The 16731-nt window shown below is 40.8% G+C and overlaps 1 protein-coding gene across 11 annotated transcripts in view; it reads right to left on the reverse strand.

The window, feature by feature from the left end:
- NUDT2 (nudix hydrolase 2) overlaps positions 1-16731 on the reverse strand; it is a 365305-nt gene that overhangs the window by 297681 nt on the left and 50893 nt on the right. For 6 of the 11 annotated variants that reach the window (XM_044077925.1, XM_044077934.1, XM_044077908.1 and 3 more), the window contains one exon: positions 5110-5173. Coding sequence is in view for 4 of the 11 variants with exons in the window: in XM_044077908.1 (XP_043933843.1) it covers positions 5110-5173 (64 nt within the window). In the remaining 7 variants the exon portion in view is untranslated. The remainder of the gene's footprint in view (positions 1-5109; positions 5174-16731) is intronic. The other 5 variants (XM_044077961.1, XM_044077953.1, XM_044077915.1 and 2 more) reach the window with 1 other exon arrangement.

Here is a 16731-nt window from a genome sequence, read left to right on the forward strand (position 1 = left end):
GTTTAGGCAGAAAACAGTTAAGTACAGGAAGAAAGTACAGAAAACTGATACTTTATCACTCCAAAGTCTCTCTCCTAAGCTAGAAGGCTTGTATCAGTTTAAGGCTTTCTAGTGCTACCCAGTAGGTTAGTTACAGGAAAGATGGGAAACAAGCGCAGATGTGGTCTTTTAAACCAGAATGTTGAAAGAGACTGACAAACTGTCCAAATGGTCAATAAACTACAATTTCTGGGCCAAGAACCTCTCCTCTCGTGGTAGACAGGCTACCTAGTGCTTACTACTCCCACTGATAAGCTAGAAGGCTTTCCTCCAACACAGAAAGGCTTGTGGGGCTCAGAAGCTTACCAACAGTCCTGGATACAGCAACTCTGTATCTGGACTAGTCTAGTTACAGGAAAGATGGAAAACAAGTGCAAGTGCGGCTTTTAAACCAGAACATTGAAAGAGATGGGAAAAAACTGCCCAAACGGCCAATAGCTACAATTTCTTGGCCAGGAACCACTCCTCTTGTGGTAGATAGGCTACCTAATGTTTACCACTCCCACTGATAAGCTAGAAGGCTTCCTTCCAAAACAGAAAGGCTTCGGGGGCTCAGAAGCTTACAAAGAGTCCTAGAATACAGCAAATCTGTACCTGGACTAGACTAGTTACAGGAAAGGCGGGAAACAAGTACAAATGTAGGCTTTTAAGCCAGCAAGTTGAAAGCGATGGAAAACTGCCCAAACGGCCAAATAAACTACAATTTTTGGGCTAAAGCTCACTCTTCCCGTGGAGGATAGGCTACCTAGTGCTTACCACTCTCACTGATAAGCTAGAAGGCTTTCCTCCAACACAGAAAGGCTTGGGGGCTCAGAACCTTACTAACGATCCTGGATACAGCAACTCTGTAACCGGACTAGGCTAGTTATAGGAAAGGCGGGAAACAAGCACAACTGCGGCTTTCAAACCAGAAAGTTGAAAGAGATGGAAAAAAACTGCTCAAACAGCCAATAGCTACAATTTCTGGGCCAGGGACCACTCCTCTTGTGGTAGATAGGCTACCTGATGCTTACCACTTTCACTGATAAGCTAGAAGGCTTCCCTCCAACACGGAAAGGCTTGGGGGGCTCAGAAGCTTACAAAGAGTCCTGGATACAGCAAATCTGTACCTGCACTAGACAAGTAACAGGAAAGGCAGGAAACAAGTCCAAACACAGGCTTTTAAATCAGAAGGTTGAAAGAGATGGAAAAGCTTCTCAAATGGCCAATAAATTATCATTCCTGGGCCAGAAACCACTCCTCTTGTGGTAGATAGGTTACTTAGTGCTTACCACTCCCACTGATAAGCTAGAAGGCTTCTCTCCAACACAGAAGGGCTTGGGGGGGCTCAGAAGCTTACCAACAGTCCCGGATCCAGCAAATCTGTACCTGGATTACACTAGTTATAGGAAAGGCGGGGACCAAACGCAAAACAGGCTTTTAACCAGAAAGTAGAAAGAGATGGAAAAACTGCCCAAATGGCCAATGAACTACAATTTCAGGGCCAAAACCCACTCTTCCCATGGTAGATAGGCTGCCTAGTGCTATCACTCCCACTGATAAGCTAGAAGGCTTCCTTCCAACACAGAAAGGCTTGGGGGGGCTCAGAAGCTTACCAACAGTCCTGGATACAGCAAGTCTGTATCTGGACTTGACTAGATACAGGAAAGGCAGGAAACGAGCTTAGAATTTTTTTTTGTTACAGAAAAGCAGCTAAAACAGCAGTAAATACAATTCAAATTGTAGTGCAAGCCAGCACACCTGACCGTGTAACAACACTACGGCAAATACAGTTCAAATAAATGCAATTAAATTAACAAATTATTAAAAAACAAGTGCAGAAGGCAGTAAATTAGAGGGCTACTAACAAGCAGTAATAAGTGCAGAGTAAGAGCGACTGAATAGACAACAGCACGCAGAAGAGCAACTAAGACAGTTACAGTAAGAGCAGACGAATGATATATATATATATATATATATATATATATATATATATATATATATATATATATATGGTTCTAGGTCATAAGATCGACAGCCACTCTCACCGACAACAAAAACATCGACACCACATTATCGACAAACCATAAACACGACACCTCACATGCCCGACAAACAAGTAACCGACGGTCCACAAACACGAAACACCACACACTGCACACACCACAATAACAACAATCAACTAACAAAACACATCCCTTATCCAAAACCACACACAGAACACAAGCACACCAAAATCCTCACAAACCCACACTAAACCTCACACACACAACTACGTCCAACCCTAACCCAAACCCTTACCCTAAGGTCCGTCACTATCGCACACTCAGCTAACCCGCGCTCTAACCCTAACTCACTTAACCCACCCCTAACCCAAAAAATACCACTACCGCACATTTACATAACCTGCGCTCTAACCCTAACTCACTTAACCCGCCTCTAACCCAAAACTGCCACTACCGACACTTACCTAACCCGTCCTAACCCTAACTCACTTAACCCGCCTAACCCAAAAATACCACTACCGCACACTTACCCAACCCGAGCCCTAACCTAACTCACTTAACCCACCCCTATCCGCACAGACTCTCACTATCCACACTTACCTTAGTCGCATCCTAACGTCCGTCACCACCGCATACTCACACAGCCTTCTTTCCAACTCACTATCCCTGGCATCGAGTTTTCATCCAGAAGCGTCGGTCTTCCGAAAGTGTCGATCATCTGGCGTCCGCTCATGCGTTGTCGGTTATCCCAGCTGTCGATCTTCTAACCTACCCCTATATATATATATATATATATATATATATATATATATATATATATATATATATATATATATATATATATACACACACACACACATACATATATATATATATATATATATATATATATATATATATTTTTTTTTTTTTTTTTTTGAGGAAAGGAACAGAGCAGGATTAAGAGGCTACAGGGGTTGTCCTTCCCAAATGCTCTCTTTGTACACAGTAGGAGTGCCTGAAATCAGAACATGATCTCACTGCACTCAGTTGAGTGAGCAAATGAGATGGGCCCAGAAGGAGTATACAAATACAAATCTTCAAGAGGGGCGTGCACTTTCAAAGCCACCAACATTAATACCAAAACAAGAACAGGGAGGGTGGGTGCGGACATAACTGTAGACAGACAGCCACAACTTCAGCCGAGTTAATATTCAGTGAAAAACACAACTAAATAAATTAAATACAGTACTATATGCAAAAGAGCAGATAAAAGTGTACTTAAATTTGTGTTTCTACCTTCTGCATTGCATTGCTCGATTCTTTTTGTACATGGGTCATGACTGAAAAGAGTAAGTAGATCAGTTCACTCACCTGGCAATCAAATTGTTAAATAAACAGATAAATGCTGTTATTACTTCATTTAGCAGATAATGCTCACTTCTAGATACCACAATGGGAAAGGAATATCAAGCAAAATTACATACAGCAACAGATGGTTACCCAAGAAATGAGGATAAATTGGAGGGGCATAGGACAGTAAAGGAAAAGGCTCAAAGCACTGAAAATACAAACCAAGAGGCAGGTTGCACTGGACAACCTATAATAATCAATCTACAAATCAAAAGTTTATTCCATCAACATCATTTTGCATCTACACAGTCTAGAACTATCAACAGCACTTAACATTGTAAATTACAGACTCCAATATTTAGATACATATAAATGCATCTAAAAACAACACTAAATTACAAGAGCAATGTTTTAATCATGCCATGTTACCAAAGCTGATTTTTCCAGCACATCCCTTATTTTAGATGGTAGACAGGATTAAAATCAAATGGCAACATCATTTTTTTCTTCTACAAAATGTTTTGGGGTATAAACTTTCTAAAGGATGGCACAGTGGTGCAGCAGTTTGTGTTGTCTTCTCACACCAAGAGGTTCTTTGGTTCAATTCTCGGTTGGGGTTCCTTCTGTGCGGAGTCAGCATGTCCTCCCGGAAACTGAATGGGTTTCCTCTGGGTGCTCCAATTTCCTCCCATGTTAAAAAAACATGCGTCTAGAGCATTTCTCCCAGGGCCTCTGCTGAAAATTGGCTTGTTCCAAGTTGGACTTTCCCGGTAAACAAAAGTTAAACAATAAATAAATAAATAAATAAATAAAATAAAGAAAGAAACCGTGTTCCTGTATATTAACATGTACATACAAAAAAGTTGAGAGAGCCTTAACAAGTGTTTTGTCACACTCAAGATAACTTTGTAACTTAAATCTTCCTGCAATAATTTCTTTACTAGCTTTTATACAATTTTGCATGGCTAAGGGACGTTCTGAATTTATGATAATTTCCAGCCACCACCATGTGAACAGGTTCTGTGTTGGTCTGATATGGGCGGTCAGATACAGCATCAAATAGCAGCACAATATGGGAACCACTACACACTTGTAAGTCATTGCTTGCTAAAATATTATTCGTTATGTTGCTGATCATTTGAAACATCTATTTACAGATCCACATTGTGAAGCCATACGCATCCACATTGTGAAGCCATACGCAGCTGATGTTTTCAGAAAAAGGATTCAGGTTATCATATACACAATAACATTAGCAGCATAAAGGCCAATGGGAAGCAGATGCATAACACAAACATTCAGAAAGACCTCTCCCTTGTTCAACAATTATAAATCAGGTGCTTAGCCATCTGACTATTTCTTAATTCTCAGTTACAAGTGTAGGCTAACAGACAACTTAACCATACTATTTTTTTTTTCAAATTTATCACAGATGTCAGCTCAAAAGTCAAAAAAGAAAGCCCACCAAACAGGTACATTGGGCATTTCACTGCAGCACATCAAAAGCATCCATCTAGCCACTTCCTAGGAATTAAAAATGACTGATACCAGTTATCTAGAACTACTTTAAATGTCTATTAATTATCAAGAGTATTGCTTCACCCAACAATGAACATATTTACTATATTAATGGAGTTGTGATTTTTAAAAATATTATATGGTTAGGTGACTATGGATGTTCTAATTCAATTTCACCAAGTGCAATGCACACAGTTCTCCATTTTACATTAAAAAAGCATGTGTTTTTACTTACTAATATTTTCTTAGATAGGCAGTGGTATAGCAACTCCAACAGTGCCACGTCAGTCAGAAATCTGCTAAATAAAAGGAAATAAATTTTAGCTAGGATCATTATCAGTAAGAATACCGTACAAAGCAAGTCCTTCATAGACAAAATTATCTTTTACTTTGGTAATAATCCCACTCTAGACAAAGACAGTCTATTACACGTAGCACAAGCACCGTTCAAAATGTTTTTGAAAAGTTACACTTTCATCATTTAAATGCTTACTTAATATGCTTACTTAATACTCTAGCAGAATAGTGACTTGTAATAGCTTTTGCATAACTGTTTTTGTTTATTAGAGATCTACTGGAAATCAAGGGATAATGACAGTGCTTAGTTTATAGACAGTCTTAAAACAGGAGTGAACAGTAAGGTTTCAGTGCAATTCAGCTATCAGAAACCAAGAATGGATGTGTACAAGCCACTCAAACAACTCCGGTACCAACCTATAAGCGAAACAGTTCCAATAGACTCCACTCTAGTTCTTTAATCCACAAGTTTAATCCACATAACGCCAGGACGTACGTTAAAAAAAAATAAAAAAAATTTTTAGGAAGTCCACTTTTTCGAACAATTACTTGGATTACACCAGTTGTCATCCCCCTAGGGTGAAATACAATGTCTTCAAAGGACAATGCATTAGAGCCGCAAGAATGGTCTCGGACTTAGCAGACATGCAAATTGAATTATTACAAATTCAAAGTTATTTTCTGCAACGTGGCTATCCACGAAGTATGATGGAAGAGATTACTGCACACATTTTGAAGCATTGGGGCACCAAATACAAACCACTTTTGGGGTCAGGGGACATTCAGAATTTACCCAACTTGAATAACAATGGAGTAGGACCCAGTAATTTAAGAGCATGTATTATACCTTACAACACTGGGTCGGATAAAATTAAACAAATTATTTTCAAGTTTTGGCACTTGATTAGTAGTGACCAATACTTAGTCAATATATTGGGTAATAAACCAAAATTTGTATACAGGATGGGCTACAACATGAAAAAATTATTGGAACACCACATAGAAAATAGTAGGAAGATTATATCCTCTTAAGAGTAGTAGTAAATGTGGATTCTGCAATTATTGTAAATACATGTATTGCCAGAATAAAATTATATTAGAGAATGGACATAAAAGTATAATAAAATGTAAAAAGGGAAATTGCAACACTCGACAAGTTATTTATTTAGCTAAATGCGATTCCTGTGAGGCATTTTATGTGGGACGCACAGAACGTAGTATAAAAAAGCGTATATATAATCATATATACAGCATTAGGGTGAAGGATTCAACTAACGCCCTGTATAGACATATTCATCAGCTAGGTGCAGAACACACTTTTAAATTTTTATTATTGGAGGTAATTCCGAGTAATCCTAGAGGTGGTGATGTCAAAGCACTAATTGCGTTCAGGGAGGCTTGGTGGCAACTATTTTTAGACGCCACTAGCCCACCTGGACTGAATGATAGTATATCTATCAAAAGTTTACTATTCTAGAATGTACATGGGTTGATAGACACACATTACATATTATGTACTTGTTAAATAGACAACCAGGAATCCATATGTGGATATTAGTATTGATAAATGTATTCTTTCGGTAGACTCTTTGCCCACCATATATTTGATAGTACCTTTGATAGTACATTTGTGAAATTATATGCATCAGAAATTGTGTTTACAAATATAGGCCTACACTATTTGTATATTAATTTTATCTATTTTTTATATGTTCACATATTTATATTTATACATATGCAACATGTCTACCTATGGTTAGTTTTTAGATATATTTACACATCAATGTGTTTATACATATATATATTTTTCAACTAACATTTGTTCACATATAGTTATGTACAAGTTTGTAAGATACACGTTTAGCTATATTACATATATATTTACAATGTTAGTTTATAGATTGGTTATATTGATTATACAACATATCTATTTGATGTAACTCACTCACTATAGCATTTAGGAACACATATATTTTTAGGAAGCATTGTATGCATACTAATTATGTCTCAGAAAGATCAAGTAAAGGCTTTACATTATATTCTGATTTTTTAACATTTTAATAATTTAGTATTTTAAAATTTTAACATCAAAATTATATTCATATGTTTATTTTATATACATTGATATGACTACTATTTATACATATATTCAATCAAGTCCGTCTACTGCTTAAATGGAGTGAATTGATTTAACTAACACATCATTTCTTGTGTCAAGCAAGTTTATATTTGGCCACATTGGTTCTTGATGCATTATTAATGGTGTTGAAATGCACAGATGTAATATTTTGTTGCAATAAATGTATTTTCTGACAGATGTTAGGCGTAGCGCCTTTAAGAAATGTTACTTTATTTGGCGCCAAAAAGTTAATTTAAATGGATTGAATGCTTTCACCAGCAGTTCTGAAGAAGACCAGTATGATATGGTTGAAAGCGCTAAACTGCTCTCAGCGTTTTGCTAGTCCTTGTGTACTATGTTAGTTTAAGTGTTTTGTTTTTTGCAATTCAGCTATGTATTCAGAGCACTAACTTTCACATTTAAAAATGGCAATCTTCAGGGACACATAAGAGTAACTTTTGATAAAACCAAATCACTTACGTTTAGTTTACGTGCTGCGGTAGCGTTGTCGCCTCACAGTAAGATGCTGTCCGGTTCGATTCTCAGCTAGAGCGTCTTCTGCGTGGAGATATGTACGAATGGGCGTACCTTCGTTAAAGGTTGTGCGGCAGGGCTGGTAACTCGGCACGTAAAAATCAACTACCAATCATTAGCGGACCGGAGTTCCTCTGTGGCGACCCCTAACCGGGAAAAGCTGAAAGACACAACAACTTACTTTTAGTTTACTGGAAAGGCTCAATGAGTTAGAACTGCAACCCTCTATTTGGGGTTAACCTAGCAGCTCAGGGTCACCAAGAATACAAGATGGGGCTAACCAGGATTCAAACTCATGCATTTAGCTTTGAAGTGCACCATCTTAACTACAGTACTACACTACTGCTTAGGGCGACAGTGAACTACTAAATAACATGGTGATGAAAATAGTTCATAACTTTGTGCTCTCACTTTGTTCTCCCTTCCATCACCTTTTTTTTCTTTCTTTTGGCCTTTCATCATCAAGTGTATTACAATGTTTCTTTTCCAACTCTCCTCCTGTGACAGTCTTTCTCTGTCCATTATTTGAAAATGGGGAATGAGAACTCAGTGACAATGTGACAAAGAATTTTATTCAGGTTAACAGTAACTGATGGGCAGCACAGTATCTGGGAGAAGACTATGGAGTTGATGAGCATAAATGAGACAAACGTAATATATTTCAAGAAGAGGCAAAATATGAAGGCTGTTTACACCCACAATTACAAACTTCACAAATCACAAGCAGGCAGAGTACTGGGTGAGCTACATAACGACAACAATAAAGCCAAGTTCTATAATTAAAACACAGTTCAATATACACATATACATAATTCTCTCTCAGAAAATAAGGCCATGAATGAATGATTTATTAGATTAAGCGTTCAGTTTTAAACTGTCACTGGGTGTTAGTTACTTTTACTACTTTCATCTAGCCAACATCTAGTACCTAGTACTTCAGCTAGTAGCTCTGCTAAGCATTTGATGGTCACCTCAAACAGCGTCAGAGTAGCACTATTTAAGATTCTTGCTCAAGCCCAATACTGAGGAACTGTACAGAGGTAGAGCTGCAATACCTACGGGTAAAGGTTTTCAGCTTTCTTAAACAACACAGAGAAGGGTTCAGTATGTGTGTGTGTGTGTATTTTAAATAGTCAAAGCTCTCTCTTTACAATCAACAGTTTTTGCCTGTAAATACTGAGGGTTATCCAATAACAAAACATATGTGAATTTCTTTTCTTTTAGTAAGGAGGAAGCACTCATATGAACAGGACTTGCACTCAAAAGTTGCTTCTTTCAGTAAGCTAACACCTCTTAACTCTTCAATTTGAAACTTTTTTACAGGTCATCTTTCTCAAGCCTTTCCCTTCTTCTTCTCTTTTGGCTGCTCCCATTAGGGGTCGCCACACCAACCACCTGCATGTCCTCTCTCACCACGTCCATAAACCTTATCTTAGGTGTTCCTCTTTTCCTCTTACCCTGCAGCTCCATCCTTAGCATCCTTTTCCCCAATATAACCATCATTCCTCCTCAGCATATGTCCAAACCAACACAATCTCGCCTCTCTGACCGTCTCCAAACCGTGCAACCTGAGCTGACCCTCTAATATACTGATTCCTAATCCTGTCCATCCTTATCACACCCAGAGCAAATCTTAACATCTTTAACTCTGCCACTTCCAGCTCTGACTCCTGCCTTTTTGTCAATGCCACAGTCTCCAACCCATATAACATAGCTGGTCTCACTACCCTTTCACTCTTACTGGTTCCCGTCTGTCACAAATCACTCCTGACACTCTTCTCCACTCATTCCACCCTGCCTGTACTCTCTTCCACACTCACCATTACTCTGAACTGTTGATCCCAAGTACTTAAACTCATCCACCTTCACCAGGTATACTCCCTGCATTCCTCTATCCTCCCTCTCATTCACACACACACAGTCTGTCTTAGTCCTGCTGACCTTCATTCCATCTCCCCTCTAGAGCATACCTCCACCTCTCCAGGGTCTCCTCAACCTGGTTCCTACTCTCACTACAGATTACAATGTCATCTGCAAACATCATAGTCCATGGGGCCTCCTGTCTGATCTCGTCTGTCAACCTGTCCATCACCATTGCAAATAAGAAAGGGCTCAGAGCTGATCCTTGATGTAATCCCAGCTCCACCTTAAACGGATCTGTCACTCCCACTGCAGACTTCACTACTGTCACACTACCGTTGTACATATCCTGTACCACTCTTAAATACTTCTCTGCCACTCCTGACTTCCTCATACAATACCACAACTCCTCTCTAGGCACCCTATCATATGCTTTCTCCAAGTCCACAAAGACACAATGCAACTCCTCAAGTCTTTCCCTAAATTAACATTTTGTTTTCACTTCGCTAGATGTGAAAATTCCAGTAAACTTAATATTATTGTTTTGAAAGAAGACATGGAGACTCAGTTATGTTAAGCAGAAATTTGATCAAGACAATGGAAAAATCTGGTTTTACAGTGAGTGGATGAAAACTACAGCTGTGTATACTTACCATAAATGTAGATGTTCGAGTGTATTCACTCTTGCTGTCATTGCATTTGGGTTATCTGCTTGCAGGTAGCCCTCAGTCGGCCGGATTAACAAAGTCTTGGGTCCTGCATCGGTTGCTGTCCCTTCTTCCATGACGTCAGGTCATGAGGGGTATAAAACATGCAGCCAACGCCATTACATCAGTTTTTATTGCCCCAGATGTCAGGTGCCCCCTAATGGGAAGCAATTAAATATAAAAGTACAAAGATATACCTCCAACAAAAAAGCAAATGCACCAAAAAGGCTTTTAAGCATAGTAAAGAAAAGCAGAGGTATGGCCAAAAGAAGTTAGGAGGCTGGAGGGAGGGCAACCAGGACTGCAACAGTGAATACACTCGAACATCTACATTTATGGTAAGTGTACACAACTGTACTATGTTCTTTGTGTTTCACTGTTGCAGTCATTACATTTGGGTAGATTCCCAAAGCTATGGTTGGGAGGAGGAATTTAGATAGCATTAGGGCCAGCTATAAGGCTCTGCACGACTGCAGTGGCAAAGCCAGCTCTGGATTTAGAGAAAATTGGCAAATGATAATGCTTGGTGAAAGTATGTACAGAACTCCAGGTAGCAGCTTCTAGGATGTCCCTGGTAGGGACGCCTCTGAGAAAGGCTGTAGAGGTAGATGCAGCCCTGGTGGAGTGAGGTCTGATCCCCTGGGGGATAGGTTTTCCATGGTGCTTATAGCAGAAATTAATGCAATGGCATATCCATTTAGAAATGGTTTGCTTTGAAATAGCCTTCTCCTCTGCCCCTGCAGCAAATACCACCAACAGTTGTTCAGATTTCCTTTGAGGTTTAGTCCTGTCCAAGTAGAATCTAAATTGTCTGTGTGCATCTAAGGAATGCAGTATCCTTCCCCTTTATTCTGTAGATTGGGAAAGAAGGTTGGCAAATTAATGGACTGATTAAGAGCCACACTATATACCACCTTGGGCATGAAGGATGGATTGGTTCTGAGGTACACCCTATCCGCATGAAAGATGATGAAAGGCTCCACTGCCATAAGGGTCTGTAATTCAGATACCCTTCTAGCTAAAGTGATTGCTAAAAGGAAAGCTGTTTTCCAAGAAAGAAATTTTAATCTGCTCGAAAGGAGGTAGAGTGAGTTTCTCCAAGACAAAGTTAAGGTCCCACGCTGGGGTTGGAGCTCTCCTGGGTGGTCACAAAATTTTAGCCCCTTTGAGGAACTGCTTGAGCAGTGGATGAGAGAAGAGGGGATGTTCTGTGTTATAATGAGCTGAAATGGCTGAGGCATGGATTTTAATGGAGGAAAAAGACAGGCCCTTGTGAAGCATCTCAGTTAAGTATTGTAAAATCTGAGGTAAATTGGACGCTGCTGTGCTCATCCCTTGAGATTGGTTCCAGGCACAGAATCTGTTCCATTTTTCAGCATAAGATTTTCTAGTACTAGGCCTCTTGGCCTCTAAAATGATATCCATCACAAGTTTGCTGAGGGATGGTAAAGGAGAGATTAAGTAATTAGCCAGGCTGCAAGGTTCAGTGTTAGAAGCTGAGGGTGCAGAATCTGCTTCTCCTCCTGAGACAGCAGGGAAGTAGTCTGAGGCAGGTGCCATGGAGATAATAGTGACACATTGTGCAGGAGGGGATACCAGTGTTGGCGCAGCCAGTCTGGAGCAATCAGAATCATCCTTGGTTTGTCCTGTTTGATTTTTAGTAGTACTTTGGAGAGCAGAAGCAGAGGAGGGAAGGCATAGACTGATAGGTTTTTCCAGCTGAAGGACAGAGCATCCACTTTCCAGGCTTGTTTGTGGGGAGTCCTTGTGCAAAATTTGTCCAATTGGTAGTTCTGGGGAGAGGGAAACAGGTCTATATCTGGACTCCCCCATTTGCTTGTCAACATGTTGAAAATCCTTGGTTCCAGTTTCCACTCGTGTGGGTCCATGAGGTTTCTGCTTAGTCCGTCTGCCAGTGTACTTAATTTTCCTGGCAGGAATTGAGCTTGTAGGTGCACTTGGTAGCTCACGGCTGTGTTCCACAGTGCCAAGGCTAGTCTGCAGAGGGGGTAAGAATGTGTACCCCCCTGCTTGTTTATGTACCACATAACAGTGGTGTTGTCTGTCTTTACCATTAGTTGTCCTGGAAGAATGTGGTCCTTGAAGGCTGTCAGAGCATTCTGTACAGCTAACATTTCTTTTTGATTGATATGCAGGTGCATTTGACTTGGGTTCCATTTGCCCTGAATGTACTTCCCTGCCAGGTGAGCCCCCCATGCATAATCTGATGCATCTGTTGTTAGGGTTTGGGTGGCAGGGGGTGGTGTGAAAGGTAGTCCCTTGTTTTGGTGGCAGGCCTCTGCCCACCAAAGGAACTCTAGGCGTAGGCAAGGTATGACAGGAATCATTGTTTCTAGGTCTTGAGAATGTTGACACCACAGGCTTTTTAGATACCGCTGTAGTTTCCTCATATGCAGTCTTGCATATGGAATTAGAAGAACGCAGGAGGCCATGAACCCCAAGGCTTGCAGTATTTGTCTTGCAGATAGCAGGGTTTTTGTGGCCACTTGTTTGAAGTAGTTTGTCAAATGAATTTGTTTCTCTGACATGAGGTAAGACATCTGGGAAGTTGTATTCAAGCTTGCTCCCAGGAATATAATTTATTGACAGGGTACCAGGTGTGATTTCTTTTCATTTATAGTGTACCCCAGACAAGTTAGACCCCTTTGTACAAAGGCCAGATGATTCAAAAGTATGTCCTGGCTTTCTGCCTGAATTAGACAATCGTCCCGGTATGGGTATATTTGAATATTTCTTTGCCTGCAAAATGCAATAACTGGAGCTGGGCACTTTGTGAATACCTTGGGCGCAGTAGATAAGCCAAAGGGCAGTGCAGAGAACTGATGGTGCATGTAGCCTGCTTTGAAGCGTAGGTATCTTCTGCAAGATTCCCTGATTGGGATGTGCAGGTATGCTTCTTTTAAATCTAGTGTTGCCAACCAGGCATCTTTGCCTAGCATAGGAAGTAATTGGTGAAGAGTCAGCATCTTGAATTTTGGAATCTCCAAAAGGAGTAGACAGGTCCAGGATAGGATGCCATGAATTGTCTTTTCTAGGTACCAGGAAAAGTCTTGAGTAGAAACCTTGTCCCTTTTCCTCTTCTGGTACCAGTTGAATAGCCACCATGCTTAAGAGAGAAATTACTTGTTTTTGGGCCTCTGCCCACTGATTTGGGGGTAGGTCCGGCTACCCGCTTGGTGTTAGCAATGTGTGGAAGTGAAATCTGTATCCCTGGGACACTATTTAAAATCCATTTGTCCTGGGTAATGAGTTCCCAATTCTTTGCATGAACAGCAATCTTCCCCCCAAAGGGGCAGTCAGTTGATAAGTGCTTGGAAATTTTAAAAGGAAGTCATTGAGACAGTTTACCGTAGGGGGGAGTCTTATTATTCCCAGATTTGGAAGTGGAGACCCCCCCCCACTGCTTAGTTCTGTGTGTCCCCTGGGACTGAAAACTGGGGTTCTTGCTGTGTCTGGGTTTGGCTTGAGAAGACCTGGAAGGGGCTGGAAAGGACCAATTCTTACAGGGCCAGTGCATACTAAATCTAGGAGGCTGAACTTGTAAAAAAATGTTTAACAATTTCATAGATTTAGCTTCATCTTCCATCTTTTTAAGACATTCCTCAGCCTTGTTGCCAAACAGGCGGTCCTGATTTAAAGGAGCATCCAACGATTTAGCTTTAACATGATCAAGCAAATATTGCTCCTTAAGCCAAGCATGCCTTCTGAGCACAGACCCAGTAACAGCAGCCTGCAAGAGGCCACTAATGAATCAAAACGGCATTGCAAAGTATGTTTTCCAACTTGTTCAGCAAAACGCATTAAATCTTGTAATTCTTTATTTTCCACATAGTCAGGAATCAACATCATTTTCTGTTTAAGCAGTCCAGTAACATGTTGCTGATACTTTAACATATGAAACTGGCAGTTTAAAGCCCTAATGGCCAAAGTTGCAGAAGAGTAAACCTTCTTACCCCAACTATCCAGCACCTTGGAGTCTCTGCCAGAAGGGGTAGGATTTTTAGCAGTAGAAGCCTTAATGCCCTTGGGCCCTTGTGAAATAGTCTCTGGATCTGCAATAGGATTATTAAAAAGGAACTTGTGGGACTCAGGGACCCTGTAGTATCTGTCCAGTTTTCTGGGAGCAGGAGGCAGGGAATCAGGGGCCAAACTAGATTCCGAAAAAGCATCATCAACAATGTCTAGTACAGGAGGAATAGCTAAAGGCCTATGCTGAGGTAGGAGAAGGAAATCCCTAAGCCTCTTTTTTAAATCAGAAAAATCCTGGCTTTCCCAGTGGAAATGCTCCCTTAGAATATGTAAGTTTCCCTAAAAGAAAAATCCTCAGGAGGGGAAGCAGAGGGAATGGAGTCCTCTGCATCAGAATCTTCATAAGTAGATAAGGGCAAATCCAGATCATCAGAAGAATCAGAAAAAAACAGAATCCTGATCAGAAGATTCATAATCAACTTCAGTCCTAGGCCTCTTAGATGGGGGGGGGGGGGTGGCTACCCCTGATTAGAATTATTAGATCTTCAGCCATTCTTACCATTTGTTTTTTTAGGCATATAGGCCTGAGTATGTGGCCTGGGCATCAGTATTTTAGGCATGGATCGAGATTTAGGCCTAAGTAAAGAAAGAGGCGTTGGTTTAATATGCAAGTCCGTAGGCCTGAATACACCCTCAGAAGCCGGTGCCTGCACAGCGGCTCCGGACCCATCCAAGGTAGGGACATCCGCAGGTTCCATAGTTGAAGCATCTCTCTGCATACCGGACTCTGAATGGGTCTCAGTAGAGGCCTGCGATTCAGAAGTAACAGGTATCAGGGGCTGCGAAAGCGCCTCAATGTGTACCGGCGAACTGGTGACTGCCTTAGGAGAAGCGTCGCCGGTAGTTTTGGACCTCGGCGGACTGTCTCTGTCTTTATCTTTGTGTTTTTTTCAGAATCCCGGTAGTCGGATGGCTAACCGATGACATTTCTGGATAATTAAACCAAGAACCGAAATATTTAGAGGCAAAAATATACCGATGACGGATAGTGCGGTGATTAAATAAAGCACAAAACCGACAGCAAGGTATGTTGTGGTCAGGGCCTAGGTAAGGAATACAGTACAAATGAAAATCTTTATGAGGTATTTGCTTTCCACAAGTAATGCAATTATTAACTTTTACTGACATTGGTAAGGAACAAGAAAAAGTTTCCCCAATGGGGTACTTAGCTTTAGTTGAAGACTTCGGTTCTGAAACTCGAAAATGAAAATTTCAGGAGTTGGCCAACTGGCACTTGCAAACTGCTTCTGCTTCGGGCACTGCGCGGCAAGAAAGACTGGTGTAATGGCGTCGGCTGCATGTTTTATACCCCTGACGACCTGACATCATGGAAGAAGGGACAGCAACCGACGCAGGACCCAAGACTTTGTTAATCAGGCTGACTGAGGGCTACCTGCAAGCAGATAACCCAAATGTAATGACTGCAACAGTGAAACACGAAGAACATCCCAAAAGATATGCATACTGCTGGTGCACAGGATGGTGTAGAGTCAGGAAGGTGTTCATAATAACACTCAGCAGTAGTACACCAGCAGGATACATGCTGAAGTCTGGATTATGAAAACCCTAACTCAGCGGTACCCAACCACCAGACCACAGATTACTTGGTACTGGGCCACCAGGCATGAAATGAAAATGGCAATGTGTGTATGTATGTGTATGAGTGTGTTTATATGTGTCTGCGAGTGTGAGTGAATGCATGCATGAAAGCAGAATGTGTGTGTGTTTCTTTCTGCATGTGTGAGTGAAAGTGTGCATGAAAGTAACAGTCTGTGTGTGTATATGTTTCTGTCTGCATGTGTGAGTGAATGTGTGCATGAAAGCAAAAGAGACTGTGTGAGAGAGAGAGAGAGAGAGAGAGAGAGAGTGAGAGATCGCTAGGGCGTGAGAATGATCTTGTATTAGCAAATACATGCATGAATGCAAGAGACTGTGTGCGTGAGTAAGACAGAGAGAGACAGGGAGAACGATCTTGTGTGAGTAAATGCGTGCATGAATGCAAGAGACTGTGTGTGTTTGTGAGAGAGAGAGAGAGAGAGAGTGAAGAGTGATCCCTGGCAGCAGCAATGAGGTTTGCATACCTCTTGACCATACCTCTCAATCTCTTGCACTATAAATCTGGACAGCACTCCTCTCAACCTGTTATAGCAAAAAATATGGACAAAGCCACAAATCATGGGGGGACAATGGACCAAAAATAGGGCTTAAATATTGCTCTTACAAATGTAGAAATTTGATAGAAAAACTGGTTTTGCATTAGCATGAATTTTTCCTGAAGGATATGAAGTCT

Source organism: Protopterus annectens, chromosome 1.part1, assembly GCF_019279795.1.
Source record: "Protopterus annectens isolate FY-2018-M chromosome 1.part1, PAN1.0, whole genome shotgun sequence".
In the NCBI taxonomy this organism is placed as follows: Eukaryota; Metazoa; Chordata; order Ceratodontiformes; family Protopteridae; genus Protopterus; species Protopterus annectens.